Here is a 14,358-nt window from a genome sequence, read left to right as displayed (position 1 = left end):
ATGCATGGATTCATGCAATTGCAGAATGAATGGGAAGCTTAGCCAAAGCCAGAATAGCTGCATTTAGACGTGCCCAGAGTGCCTCCTAATGGCACAACCAAGGAACCAACCCATCCCTTCTGGTCCTCGGGTGGGTGAAACTTCTCATCTACATGGAAGACACTGATTGCCCTGTACATCTGCCATAAATTGTAAGCAGTTACTATTTCTCAAATGTTCCTGGCACTGTCAACAGTATCTCTTCTGATCCTTGAGGGAGTGAGGCTAGGGCTTTTGTTTGTTTTTCATCATACTGTATAGCCAAAAGAAATGGATAACAATATTGATAATGGCAATCATGCTTGAGGTCCTACTGTATGTCACGACTGCAGGCCACTTAGACATATTCCTTATATCCATACAGCCACCTCTTTTTAATATGATTTCTATTTTTTCCCCACATTTCCTTTTTTCCCCATTATGATGGGCATTCTGGCATCCAGTTGTCATGCCAGCACTTGGGAGGCTGAGGCAGGAGGATCGCCCAAGTTTGAGGTCAGCCTGAGTAATAGAGAACCCTGTAACAGCCAGGTGCCCTGTAATCCTAGCTACTGAGTGGCTGAGATCCGAGGGCCATGGTTTGATGCCAGCCTGAGCAGGAAAGTTTTTCAGAGTCTCATCTCCAATTGATCACCAAGACTGCCGGAGGTAGAGGTGTGCCTCAAGTGATAGAGCTAGGACCTGAGGTTAAGCCCCTATACTGACCACATATAAAGAGAAAGATAGAGAGAGACAGAGACAAAGATGCTGTCTCCAGCAGTAGCAACAACCCAAAGTTAGATTACGACTGTGTGAACAAGGGCTTTCAGGATGGGAGCTCATTGGAAAATTCACACAAGAAGCTTGACAGCTTATAAGAAACACGACACATGAAACTGGATTCTACAGCCAAAAATGCTTCTGGAGTAAAGATGTGTTCCGCAATTGACAAATCCCTTTGCCTCAAATCAGAAGAGTCATAATTTTCTCATAAATAATGCAGAGATAGTAAAATACAAGGTCATTTAGTCAAGCCACACCGCTTTATTTCATTTTTAAGCAGTTCTTTCCCCCCCTCCCCTATTTTGGAACCCTTTGATTTTTCACTCCAAATTGATCTTGTGAACACTTTGAATATAAACAAAATAATAATTCTCACCTATGTCCATTCCCCCCAAAACAAGGTCTGCTAATATTCTGGATTGTGCTAAGACTATTTTTGTTTCTTATTTGTTTGTTTGAGGTTATTTTCTTATTTGGTTATTTTTGGTTTGGTTTGATTTAAAGTTCTTCCACCATTTAGTTGTCAAAGTTGTCTTTGGACATGGTACATTGGTCAGAAATAACTAATGTACAGCAATACTGATACCATGGGTAAAATAAAATAAGTTGTAATATCCATATACAGGTATTGTTGCCAACAAAGCTTTAAAAATACTTTGGATACATTAATGCTAATTTCTTGAGATCAAAAATCTCCAACTACAGGAGAATGCTTTTTTGTTTTTTACAAATATTGCTCAAGGCATAAGTAAGTTCTCTTAGAGGCCTTAAAACATTTCCTGAGGCAGTAACAGATATAAATTCCAAACAGAGCTGTACCAAAGCACTTAGGAGTCAAGATAGTTTGTTCTGGAAAGTTACTGGATAACTCTAAATATGTTTGAGTGGTGTCAAACCCACAAATGTCAAAGGCACATGGGAAAATATTTGCCTTAAGTGTGGAAGGCCCTGGTGAAAACAGTGAATATCTTCCGAAGACATAACTACAAAGGGAAGGGAATTAACGAAAAAGTCAACAGCAGGTGTAACGCATTAATGAATATTAAGTGATCATTTTTTTCCCAGGGACTTCAAGACACAATCCTTAAAAATGGATTCTCTCCCAACTTGCCCCACAAGCATTATCTTTGACTCTGCTTCTCGTTTCCCTTTCCTATTATATAGGTCAGGAAGCCGTCGCTTCCGTGTTTGTTATTCTGTACCTGAGAAATCTGCTGCTAAGAGATCCGCCGCCTTCAGAACCTTCACTTGCAAAATGCCAACATCCTTTGTGTCTTTCAGGGAATTCTGCAAGGACTGATGGGAGAGAAAAAACACAGGTGAGGACAGAGCCCTGATATACCACAAACACCCCCGAAATCCCACGGGAAGAACAGTATAGGCTTGCCTTCCCTTCCTTGTAAAATATGTATGGAATTGCCACATATATGTGCATATAAGTATATATGCACACCACACACACACACACACACACACACACACACCTACATACACACATATTATGCCAGTCAACAGGGCAGTTAGGCATTTACAGCAGCCAGAATAAAAAGAAAACTGACTGAGAATTAATTAACTGCAACTCAAAATAAACAAATTAGAAGTGCCTGCAATCTGCTTTTAACATCGCCCCCTGGTGTTAGCCGAGATACCCCACCGGGAAAATGTGTGGGTAGAATTACATTCGTTCCCTTCTTTCTCTCTTTAATGCAACTTTTAAATGTTGCCTCAAAGGCAACATTATTCTGATCTAGTTAGGCTCAACTTTATGGGGATCAGAGGGCTTAACGGAGGCCCAATGTAGATATTACCAATGGAGAGAGTTGAGGGATACAAATAGTGATTTTTTTTTAAATCTTTGTCTTGGCTGATTCTTTAGACAGTTAACTTTCATGTATCATCTGTGTGTGTGCGTGTACGTGTGCGTGTGCGTGTGCGTGTGCGTGTGTGTGTGTGTGAATCCTGGGAATTGAACTCAGGCTCTGGGAATTGTCCCTGAGCTTGTCTGCTCAAGGCTAATAGTCTACCACATGAGCCACAGCTCTGCTTTCGACTTTTTGTGGTTAATGGCTCTGAACCTCGATGCTCAGACCTCAGACTCCTGAGAAGTTGAGGTTATAGATGTGCCACAGGCAACCAGTCCTCAGAACTTTCAAACATTGTTTCTGCTTTGTATGTTCACTTTAAACCAATCAAGTAGTTTCCAAGCTAACATGAAAGGACTGTAACAAAGTGATTTAATAATTTAGAGGTAGAAATGTCTTCAAAATAGTATTGATTATTGCTGGGCACCTATTGATCATGCCTGTAATCCTCGGTAGGCAGGAGGCTTTGATCTGAGGATTGCAATTCCAAGGCATCACAGATAGTAAAGTCCATGAGACTCCATCCCCAAAGAACCAGCAAAATGTAAGACTGGAGGTATGAATAAAAATGGTCAATCCAGCCATGAACACAAAAGCCTAGTAGTGGTAGCATGAGACTCTGAGCTCAAATCCTAGTAGCACGCACACACACACGCACATACGTGCACACACACACACACACACACACACACACAGGCATGTATACATACTTACATCATCTATTCTTACAACTTAGGAAACAAATCCAGGGTCCTGTAGGACATTCTTGGCCGGGTTGCTCCCTTCAGAAACACTTTAATTTCTAGGTACCAGTGGCTCATGCCTGTAATCCTAGCAACTTGGGAAGCTGAGACCTGAGGATCATGGTTCAAAGCTAGCCAGAGTGGTAAAATCCAAACAAACTGGAAATGGAGCTGTAGCTCACATGGTAGTCCCTAGTCTTAAGCACCAAAGCTCAGAGACAGCATTCGGGGTCTGAGTTCAAGGCCCAGAACTTGTATGTTGCATGTGCTTATATGCACAATTATCTCTCTTTATATCCTAAGACATTATTCATAGCAACCATTACTGATGTTACGCTATAAATACAAAACAAGTCCCATAGATTTCATCAATTTCTCTACTTATTCATGGGAAAGCTTGGGGCAGAGGGGAAGTTTCCATTTTCACCTTCAAACTTTCATTTCCTAGTTAAGGAAATGAGTCATCTGAGAGAATGTCAATAGTAAATTCTGTCCAAATGCCACACTATGTCAACCTGGCATAAAGATTCTGTGCTGAAAATGAGACATGGGGCTAGGTTTTGCACCCTTGAAGATAGAGAATTATTCAACTAATCAATACACCCAGGCTTTGGGAAGCATGGAACGATACAGCCATTGAATAGGGATCCACCTTTGCTTCGCTCCTGTCTCTTGCTTACAATGTGTCATGTAGGGATGGAAGACACGTATTGATTTACAGAGAACATGAGATATAATAAAAAAAAAACAGAATGCAAATAAAAGCACCTAGAAAAGCCAGAGAACTAGAATAAACAAACAGAGAAGGCAAAGCCCTTTGCTCCACCACTGAGGAGTGGTTTGTGGTTCAGAAGGTGATATATGGGAAATCACACATCGCTCAATGTCCCCATCAGGGAACAGATGTAACAAACAATGTCCATTGTACTTCCTGCCTCCCTCAATCTCAGCTAAGACCTGTGCGCCTCCCTCTGTATGCATGGTAACATGGACATTCAAGAGTTAAAGAAGTCACTTTTGTTTAACTTCTATTAAAACTCCCCTCTTTATCCATGCAGGAGTTAACACCATGAAGATTTCACTGATCTTCCCAAAAGCTAAAACTTCCTAAAAGCTACACTTCACAATACAGTTTGTCTTTTCTTTTCTTTAAATAGCAAAGGCATATTCCTTTCACCTTCAAACTAATGCATTAACCCCTAGCTAGGTCTGACATCTTGTTTTATGAGACACACAATTAAACTTGGGACAAAGATCTCCCTGGGATGCAGTTTTTCAGTGAAACAGACGTGGTGTGGGGACGACTGGGGGGGGCGGCGGGCAGGAGGGTAAATGCTGTCGCCAAGCAAAGCACTCACGTAGCGCTGGGAAATCTGCTTCCGTTCACTGGGGTCTTCTAAGGGGCAGACACACAGATCTGAAATGGAGACCCCTGTGCAGGGTGTAAGTGTGATCAACATCAGGAGAGACCCTGAGCAGCTTTCTAAGGGCAGCTCCAAGCAGTTGACCTGCTTCAATGGGAGAGCAGAGATATCCACTTTACACCTAGAAAAAGGAAAAAGAAGTCAGGAGTCAGAGGAAGAAAAGTGGCTCACTTAAGGATACCACGGACCCTCTGAAGCACATCCCCAACCCTAGCTCTGCCTGGAACCAGGTTTATTGAACAGTGAGGGGCACTGAGTCTGCTGAGGTCCAGGGTCTTCACTCACAGCTAATATTGTCCTAAAATTAAGGAAAGGATGCCGGGCACAGAGGGCTCACACTTGGAATCCTAGCTACTTAGGAGGCTGAGATCTGAGGATCATGGTTCAAAGCCAGCCTGGGCAGGAAAGTCTATGAGACCTTTATCTCCATTTAACCACCCTTTAAAGTATTTTCTTAACAGGTGCGGTTCCCCAGGTGAGTTTTTTTCTTGGACAAATGGAGCATGGAGCGTTGCTGACTGATCACATTTCCACACTGGGCCTCTGAGAAGGGTTCTTCTCCATCTGCTAGGAAATCACGCAAGTTCTGCTTCTTAACAGCCAGCGTTCTGGAGCCACCAGAAAAACCTCCTTCAGGAAGCCCAAGGCCATGTTGATTTCTACCCCTCGGGAATCCACAGCCTTCACTCTGTGGTAGTATCCGCTATGTGCAACAGTCCCAAACACAGCGCCCCAGAAAGCAACCTTCTTTGCATCCTGTCTAATGAACCCCCAGCATTCTACAACCACCCCAACGCGTCACGTGGCCTCTACTTCCTGAATAAAGTAAATGCACCAACAAATGATGCTAGTAAGAAGATACAGATGTGTGTGATTAAATCAGGGTTGTTTAGTCACTCAGTCTCTCCTTCTTGTACGTTAGAGAAACAATTGAAATAAATGTGGTCCTCCAGGTTGAAAACTCCATAGTTTTCTACACACCAAAAGGAAAATAGGGACTAAATTACTTCTTTTCAGTTTTCTTTTTCCCTAGAACAGACATATATTAGACCTTTTCTCTCTCCCCTGCAGGTAGTTAATGTGCTGATTTAGCACTGTTTCTGACCTCCTGTTCTTGTCTCTCACCATTAATCCCCCGGCATTTTAATGTTTTTAATTCAACACATAATTTTACCATATCCGTCAGCCAAACCTGTTCAAGTTTTCCTTGCCGACCATAGGCTTTTAACCTCTTATTCATTACCATAATTCGATGTTTTATATAACAGACCGGTCAGCTTTTAACTTCAATGCAAGGGGCGGGAGAGAGTGTGAGAGTTTTAAAAGCTGAAAATCTCAGAGACTAAGGAACCAGGCAAACAGAAGTAAACAGTAAATGTGCCAAGCCTGGCTGTAAAAGCAGATCAATGATACTGGGTGCCAATTTGTCCAGAGAAAATACACCAGTCCTGATGTTTCACTGCCTGAAAGTCACTAATAAATGGGGAGAATGTCACAGCCACGTTATAAGACACCATCTGGCATTGAGAGGTGACCGTGAAGCAGGGCCAGCCAAAATGGGCTCACGGATTCTTATTCTCAACCTTTCTTGACTAGATTAAGTCTAAGAACACTCCATCAGAAGATAATGGAGAAGTACCCATTTAAGAGAATAAGATTTCTTTGAAACAGCACACAATGGAATAATCTATACTCATGTATATTCAGAGTTCTGAATCTTGTTAAAAAAAATCTTGGGAGTGGGTTAAGTCTAGGCCCAAGCCAGGTACAGGTAGGTAGGTAACTCATGTAGCTACTCAGGATGCTGAGATCAGAAGACTGGAGTTCAACACCAGCCTGGGCAGGAAAGTCCATGAGATTCTCATCTCCAATTAATCAACCAAGAGCCAGAAGTAGAGTTGTGGCTCACATGGGGGAGGGGAGAGTCATAGTATTTTTTTTTAATAATGGATTTTACTAGCCATACTTCATTTATTTAAATTGTAGACTTGAAGTTGTCAGTGTTAAGGCTTTTCTACAGTTGCCTTCTACAAAAATACCTCAAAATTAGTAACAAGATCACTTGCCACAGACAGCGTCAATTAGCCTTTGTAACGGTTAGTCATGATGGCTGCAAGCTGGCCAGTGACTCCCTTAGACAGCCAGAGAAGAGACTCCAGTGCAAGTTTGCTGTCCTGGAGAATCCTTCTGCCTTCATGCCTAAGCACCTACAGTGGGAAAGCTTTACTCTAAAACATCCCCCTCCCTCCCAAAAGGCTTTAAATGACATGTTCAAGGTCTTATTCAGAACAAACTATGAGAGAGACAGGGCCTGAGGAGAGAGACACTCATTCTTATTGTTGGAGAATCTTCTGATGGAAAACAACACAACAACAAAAAAGGTATTCAGACAACAGTCAGAACATAAAATACCGAAGCCTTAAAGAGCAAAAAGAGGAGGTGAGCAGGGAAAGATGAAATCTTCCAAAAGGAACCAAAAGGGAACCAGAAGTAGCCTATCCAGCGACACCTTCAAATCAGAGCAGCCATGCTATTTGTGAGGACAGATTTCTCTCTAGCTAAACTTTTCTGCAAAGAGCAGCCGCGCAGTCAGCCCCCAAGAGACATGTCGTTATCTTCCACACCACAGGAGAGGAAAAAGATACTAAAAAAAAAAAAAAAAAAATCAAAGTTTTTCACAATGCACAAAGAGGAAGGAAAGAAGGACGAGAGATGAAGTACCCTTCTCAGTTACAAACAGGAAAGAGCTAAAATAATAAATGGCTCTCAAAAAGAAAATAATAACAACCCCTAGATTGTCATGGGGCAACTTCCGTTCTCCCCGGTGTCTGTGAAGCAACCCAACTTTCCATTGAGGAAAGTGCTTCCTGTCTGGTGACGGATGCAGCACAGCAGCTGGCCATGCGACAGATACAGGGATGGATGCACAGACTAACATAACCGATGGGCCAATCGCCAATGTGGGATCGAGTCCCACTGCGCAGATCACACTTAGGGACACAGAGCACTTTGCGTGACCATAACTTCTTCCCACTCCCTGGGCCAGCACAGGCTCCTTGTCTCCCTGCCGTTACCATCATCAGGGCACCAATACATCACAATGGTGACAGAGCCCAAGGTCCGGGGAAGCAGCTGAGACATCTGCTATGTAGGTGAACAATGGCAAGCAAGGTCAGACTAGTCACTGACAGGCAAGGACCATGAAACACTGACCCCCCCCCCAAAGCAATTCCTCCTTGAGCCTAGAAGTATGGCATAACTCAGGGTGCACAACCTAGCCTGAGAGGTTGGTAACAAAGCAGCCATAGCTGCCTATCAGAGAAGAACAGACTCTCAAGGAGAGAGGGGTGCAAAGCCTTGTGCTCAGGGTTCCAGGGCTAGGAACAGCGTGGGATGATTAGGAGTTTGGAGACATGTGTGGTGGGATGGATGCAGGCGGTGTGTGCACGCATTGGATGTGTTTTCTGCATATCATCAGGGAAAGTTACTGGTGTTGATGCATGCGAGTCAGATTTGCTGAAATTATCCTGCCATCAGGCAGTCTGCTGCAAGAAGGTACATAGAACGTTCCACTGGTACTTCCAAACCTTACCCAGCTATCTCAGAATGATCTACTGAGAGAGGATGGAGCAATGACAGCAAGAAAGACAAATACTGAGTTCCACAGACTGAGCTAAGAACTTGAGAGAGAGGGAAAACCCCCCACAAACTGTCTATTAACTGGATCTCATGCGATTTCTCCCTCTAACGTCTTTTCTCTTCCTTGGGCCTCAGTAGCACCTCATTGTCTGATAAAGGAGTTTTAGGTGATGAGTGATTTGCTTTTTTCTTTCGCTGTTAAGTTTAGCAAGGATTTATTTTAGTGCAACCGCATTAAAGTAAGAGGAAACATTTTCCTCCTCCTGGCCTCCTAGGTAGAAAATGGAAATAGAGGACCACTATCTTTTCTTCTGTTTATAAACATTGCGTTTCAAGGCTGAACTGTGTCTACTCATGAGATTCTGATTCGACTTTCACGCTGTTAGCCCCGGCCTCAAGTCTAATCGACGCCACGGTTCCCTCAGCCCTCACCACCTGAAAACACAGGGTGAGCAGCAGCCGCCCCCCGCCCCACCACCACCACCAACGCAGACACGAACTAAGAAGCTGGAGGGAACTCACGTGCCCAGCCGCTCCTCGTGCTTTTTGCCGTCTTTGCCCCACACTTCAATGTCCAAAATGCCCATCCTGTCAGAGAAGTAGTGAAAGTCAAACTGTTCCTGCCACTGCGGGTTTGCATTCTTACACAGTGTCTAGAAAACATGCAGTCACATCGTTTACTTTCTTCAGACGCCACGGGTGGCCACAGCAGCTACACAGCAACAGAAATCATTCTACCAGGCAGGAGGGCCCCGGGCAGGGGACGTCCCACTTAGTGACATTTGCCTTTGTGGAATGAAGGAGACACCTCAGTTAGCAGACTCGTACACCCAGCCATTCATTGATGTCGTTTATGTATTGAAGCAGGCTTTCGCCATGGCTGGTCTCCACCTTTCAATCCTCATGCCTCAGCCTCCTGAGTGCTAGAGATTTCAGTGTGAGCCCCCACTCCCAATGGGACTCAGTAATTTATTGACCAAGTTGCAAAGAATGATAATACACATTGCATCTATCTAGACACACACATGTATATATTTACACATGTGTATATTTACACATGTGTATATTTACACACACATATCTATCTTGATCCCTATCTGTCTATACATACATCTATACAGATATATGGGCACATAAATAAATATATATAGATAAGACAGTTTGTAACTGCTCTTTCTTAAAGAAGATAAACTAATTGCTTAATCAAATTCAAATAACATTCTTGTTGGCAAATACCCTGAGTGTTGACTTCAGAATTATATAATTTAACAGTTTGGGGGTCTTAATTAACATCTGTCAAATGCATTAAATGAGAAAGTTTTAATTTGTACACGGCTGCTTATTTTTAAATCCAAAGCAATGGAATCCAGACACTAGAGTGGCAGGGGCCGGGGTCGGAGGGGGGGGGGGAGTGGCTGACTTCGAAATTCCTCTGCAGCCCTACTTAAAAATGAACAGGAGTAATTTGGAAATCCCATAAGGGTTTCTGTTTTCCCAAAGAGCAATCCCAGACACGGTATGTGTTTGCTTCACTGGCTGGCTGGCCATATTTTCATTTATCTTTTATTGACAAAGATCCAGCTTGTGAATCAAGAGTTAAAATATTGCTACGAGCTTTAAGTATCCAGGGTTAAATCTCAACAATCCAGACCTCCGCTGCAGCCAAGCGAAATCACTTAAGCTAGTTTTCACATTGAGTTTAACTACCAGATAACAGGATTTAAAAACCAGCAAAGGAAAAAATATATATGTATGTATAAATACACACATACACATACACAAATTACCAATTAAAAGCACCATTCTCCACAGCGAAGATACTAGATTTCAGATTTATCTGCCTTCCACCTCAGTTCAAACAGCCAAATGGTGTTTTTGCTGACTACAATTTCTATATATCCGTAGCCTGACACTAGCTGTCTGAAGGCATTTCAGTGGAGGTGTGTTCATGATGCTTGTACTCTCAGTAAGGTACAGCCTAAAAGAACCTGCTTAAAATAATTACATGCATAGCTCATATGCACTTCAGTTTCTTTTTTAGTTTTAAGATTTCTTATAAACGATGTTGCAACGTGTCCTTCCTTTCTTTACCCATCTATGTTGGAGGACAACATTTGTTACTTTTGATCTGGGTACTGCAAATTCATCAGGACCAGCAACACCTCCCTAACTAACTTCCAAAGCTGCCTGGCCCTTTTGTTCCGTACTGGTCCCATAATGCAGGAAAACCTGAGCTGTAAACTTTTTTTTTAAAAGTTTTAAAATCTAAATCTCTGTGGGTTTGGGCAAGTAACATAGCTTTCAAATATCCTGGCTCTTTTAATTCATAAAATGTAGGAAATAGTCTTTGCCTGACAGTTACATAAAACTAATGAATTTCCATGGCTTGAAGATTGGGGTTTTGAAAGAAAATCGCATCTGATCATTAAGATTTAAAAAGAAAGAAAGAAATGGAATTTGAATTGGCACCGTCAGATGCCTTATCTTTTTAAGGACATCTTAAAAGGCTGTTATTCTTAATACCTTAGTTTACTTCATTTTTTTTGACAAATCACAGCAAAAGAACCACTGTACTTGTTATCTATTTTTTGGTGTTAAGATTAGCAAGCAAAAGACAGGGGCAGGGTTTGCACTTTTGAAAAAGTTTTCAATGATCTCAAATGTTTCCATTTAAATATCAAGTAGTGTGCTATTTTACCTCTCTATCATAGAGTTTTGAAAAATATTTAATAATCCTTTATCTCCATTCTATGAAACTAAACTTTACTTGTTTTCAAGATGAAAAAATAATAATAGTAAATCATGCATTTAACACTATGATTTCATAAGCTTGCTCTGGCTCTGAGAGTTTATTAAAATTAATTCGCCTAAGCAATCAAAGCAATCCCCAGATTAATTGAATGCATCGAACAGAATTATTTTGCTTTCTGGGATGCTAGGAAATACTTAATAAAAGTTTCATTCTCACAAAAAAAATTTAGATGGGGGTAAGTAGTGTTTTAGGTGGGTTTTCTTTTTTTTTTAATTTTAATCTTGAAAATGTTTTCTTTCTTAGAGATTTGGTGAAACTTACCTTGCTCTTGTACCTCTGATCTCCCAGTTTTAACTGAACAAACAGCTCAGTCATATTGCCTCCTGAGACATTCCTTCCTTCCAACAACGTTATGCTTATGATGCCATTCCAGAGCTGATTCTTTCTCAAGGACTCTGAGAGGCGCAGGTTGCGAATGAAAGAGGACTAAAGTAAAACAGAAAAAAAAAAATGACACGTGAGCTCGCTGTCCATTCCTCCCCGTGATCCTGGTGGACAAGGATGTTCCCGGCGGCTTTCCGTGTGCAACCCAAAACCCCACTACTCCCTTGACTAGTGAAATGTTTTCATTCCTCGCTGGCTCTGCAAACCTGGGGCCACAGTAACGAGGCCTGCTTCTCAAGCTTTGGGCATTGAACAACTCAACAGACACCCAGAGTCATCTCTTAAAGCGGGCCTGGGGCTGTTTTAATCATAGGGCGGGAGGAAAGGCATTGTGGGAAGTAGAGAGAGGAGAGCTAGGCACTGCTGTGCAAGGGCCCAAAAATCCTTTGGGGGCATTTAGCCATCACAACGAGGGCTTCATCCCCCACCTGAGAATCTGTCCTTGCTTCCCCTTATCCATGGACTAGAAAAAAATCCTCGATGCTATAACGAGATGCACAAGGCCACATTCCACTTCTAATGAACTTGCTCGCCAAAGTGAGCTCTGCAGGACCAGAAAATGGGACAAAATGGATGGAGAGGGAGAAGGAAGGGGGAAGTCTAAACATTTACCAGAACTTCTGGGACCCAGGAGAGATTCCGTTAGCTATTCACTTATTTACTTTTCTGAGTGATTAATCTACGATCACTCAAATATGTGCATAGATATGAGTGTTTATAATTAAACATATATATCTGCATAAATATTTATATGTGCATGTTTATATATTTATACATATGCTTACATGTATACTCATATATAAGTATATATGACTTAATTTATATATATATACTTACATATACTCATATATAAATATATATGTGACTTAAACACAATAGGCAAAAGTAGGCAAGCCCCCTCCTACTGTTACATTAAGGTGATGGTGGCCAATTGTATTTTTAACTTCCATTATGCAATATTTTATCTTTTTTTTGGGGGGGGCAGTACTTGGGTTTGAACTCAAGGCCTTGGGCTTGCTATCCAGGTGCACTATCACTGAGCCACACCTCCAGCCCCTGTAATATTTTAAGACACACACAATGGTTAAAAGGATTAGAATAAATCTCCCTGTACTTATCACCAGACTCCCCATTTCACCAACTTCAGCTCATCATTTCATTGTGTTAGCAAAAAGATTTAAAAGCAAAACCAGTATTTGCTTTTATATAATCATCATATCACAAGCACACTCAAAAGAAACCAACTAATCGATTTCTTTCTGTTTTGTTTTTTTTGCCAGTCCTGGGGCTTGAACTCAGGGCCTGAGCACTGTTGTTGGCTTCTTTCTCCTCAAGGCTAGCACTCTGACACTTGAGCTACAGTGCCACTTCCAGCTTTTTCTATATATGTGGTGCTGAGGAATCAAACCCAGGACTTCATGTATACGGGCAAGCACTTTACCACTAGGCCATATTCCCAGCCCCTAATAGATTTCTCTAGCACCACTAATATTCTGGACATATCCTCTCTCCCCACAGTGAATTCAGCGATGTCTCTCTATGGTTATTTGGGTTGAGCAAGAATCTCTACCTGAGCCAAGAGCTGATTTGCCTGGCAGGATTCTTTTCCATCCTCCAGTAAGTAAAATGGCACAGGACAGACTTTTTTTTATTATTTATTATTGGAAGGAGAAATAAATGGAGTGGAGAACATCAATGGCGCCAAGCATCATGGTAAAGCCATGAATTTCCAACACTATATAGTCATTCCGGTCATCTGCTCACTCTATCTTCCAGATCATTTACACATCCATTTGCTCAGACATCAGAGAGTCACAATTTATCACAACACATGGTACTGCAGGCCTGTATTAATTATACACCCGCTTACCTCATTCTACCTATGTCACTCCCCGACTGTCTACAGGAGATGTGACAGAACCGGACCAGACCTTTTGCTGATCATTTTGTGATATCCTTATTTGTCTATGATTCATCATGAAAGCCTTTAATGAACTATATATATGGAAAGATATGCTCCCAAACTTTTATCCACACTGCTTTTCTCCTGATATAACTCTCTCTCACACACACACACACACACATATACACACCCACACCCACACTCACATGCAAAGAAAGGAACATAATGAAACAAGGGGAAGAGTATACATTTAGAGGTTCCAAGACAGAACTGCTGCATGCAAATGGCAAAGAAGCAATTTTAAAAGCAGGGGGGTGGGGGTGGGGTGGAATCCTCCAACCATAAATGTGAATAATGCTTTTTTAAAAACTACTTTAACCTTAGTTCACTTTCTTCAGGGGCTGGGATGGAACCCAGGACCTCACAATCCCCACCCCTGATGAATAATGCTTTCTTAAAACTTATTTGCAAAATGGGTGGCGACAGGGAGTTAGTCTCCAGGTAGAATATGCTCCATAATAAAGGTTTGTAAGTAGTGAATAAATAAGCAACTGTTTTGCCTTTGTTGACACCACCGTAACATCTGCATACACACCCCGCATGTGCACATATCGTTCTGAAGATCGGCACGGAGAAGCAGGACGTAAACTTCATATATTTTATAGCTTATTAAGGGCAAGGTCTGCAAAGTTCTTCCTTCCACACGAAAATGAGATTTTGATTCATATATCCTGCTGTGATTCCTTTTTTTTTTTCTTTCTTCTTAAAAGTTTGACTTGCCAACCACATT

At 41.8% G+C, this 14,358-nt stretch overlaps 1 protein-coding gene across 2 annotated transcripts in view; it reads right to left on the bottom strand.

The window, feature by feature from the left end:
• Mctp2 (multiple C2 and transmembrane domain containing 2) overlaps positions 1–14,358 on the bottom strand; it is a 113,917-nt gene that overhangs the window by 70,293 nt on the left and 29,266 nt on the right. The window contains exons 8-11 of one of the 2 annotated variants that reach the window (XM_048369137.1): positions 11,543–11,707; positions 8,992–9,122; positions 4,765–4,951; positions 2,004–2,097 (exon numbers count right to left, since the gene is read on the bottom strand). In XM_048369137.1, coding sequence (XP_048225094.1) covers positions 2,004–2,097; positions 4,765–4,951; positions 8,992–9,122; positions 11,543–11,707 — 577 coding nt within the window. Of the gene's footprint in view, positions 1–2,003; positions 2,098–4,764; positions 4,952–8,991; positions 9,123–11,542; positions 11,708–14,358 lie in introns of those variants that run through there. The other variant, XM_048369138.1, reaches the window with a different exon arrangement.

This window comes from Perognathus longimembris, chromosome 20, assembly GCF_023159225.1.
Source record: "Perognathus longimembris pacificus isolate PPM17 chromosome 20, ASM2315922v1, whole genome shotgun sequence".
NCBI classification, from domain to species: domain Eukaryota; kingdom Metazoa; phylum Chordata; class Mammalia; order Rodentia; family Heteromyidae; genus Perognathus; species Perognathus longimembris.
This window is presented reverse-complemented; position numbering and strand designations above follow the sequence as displayed.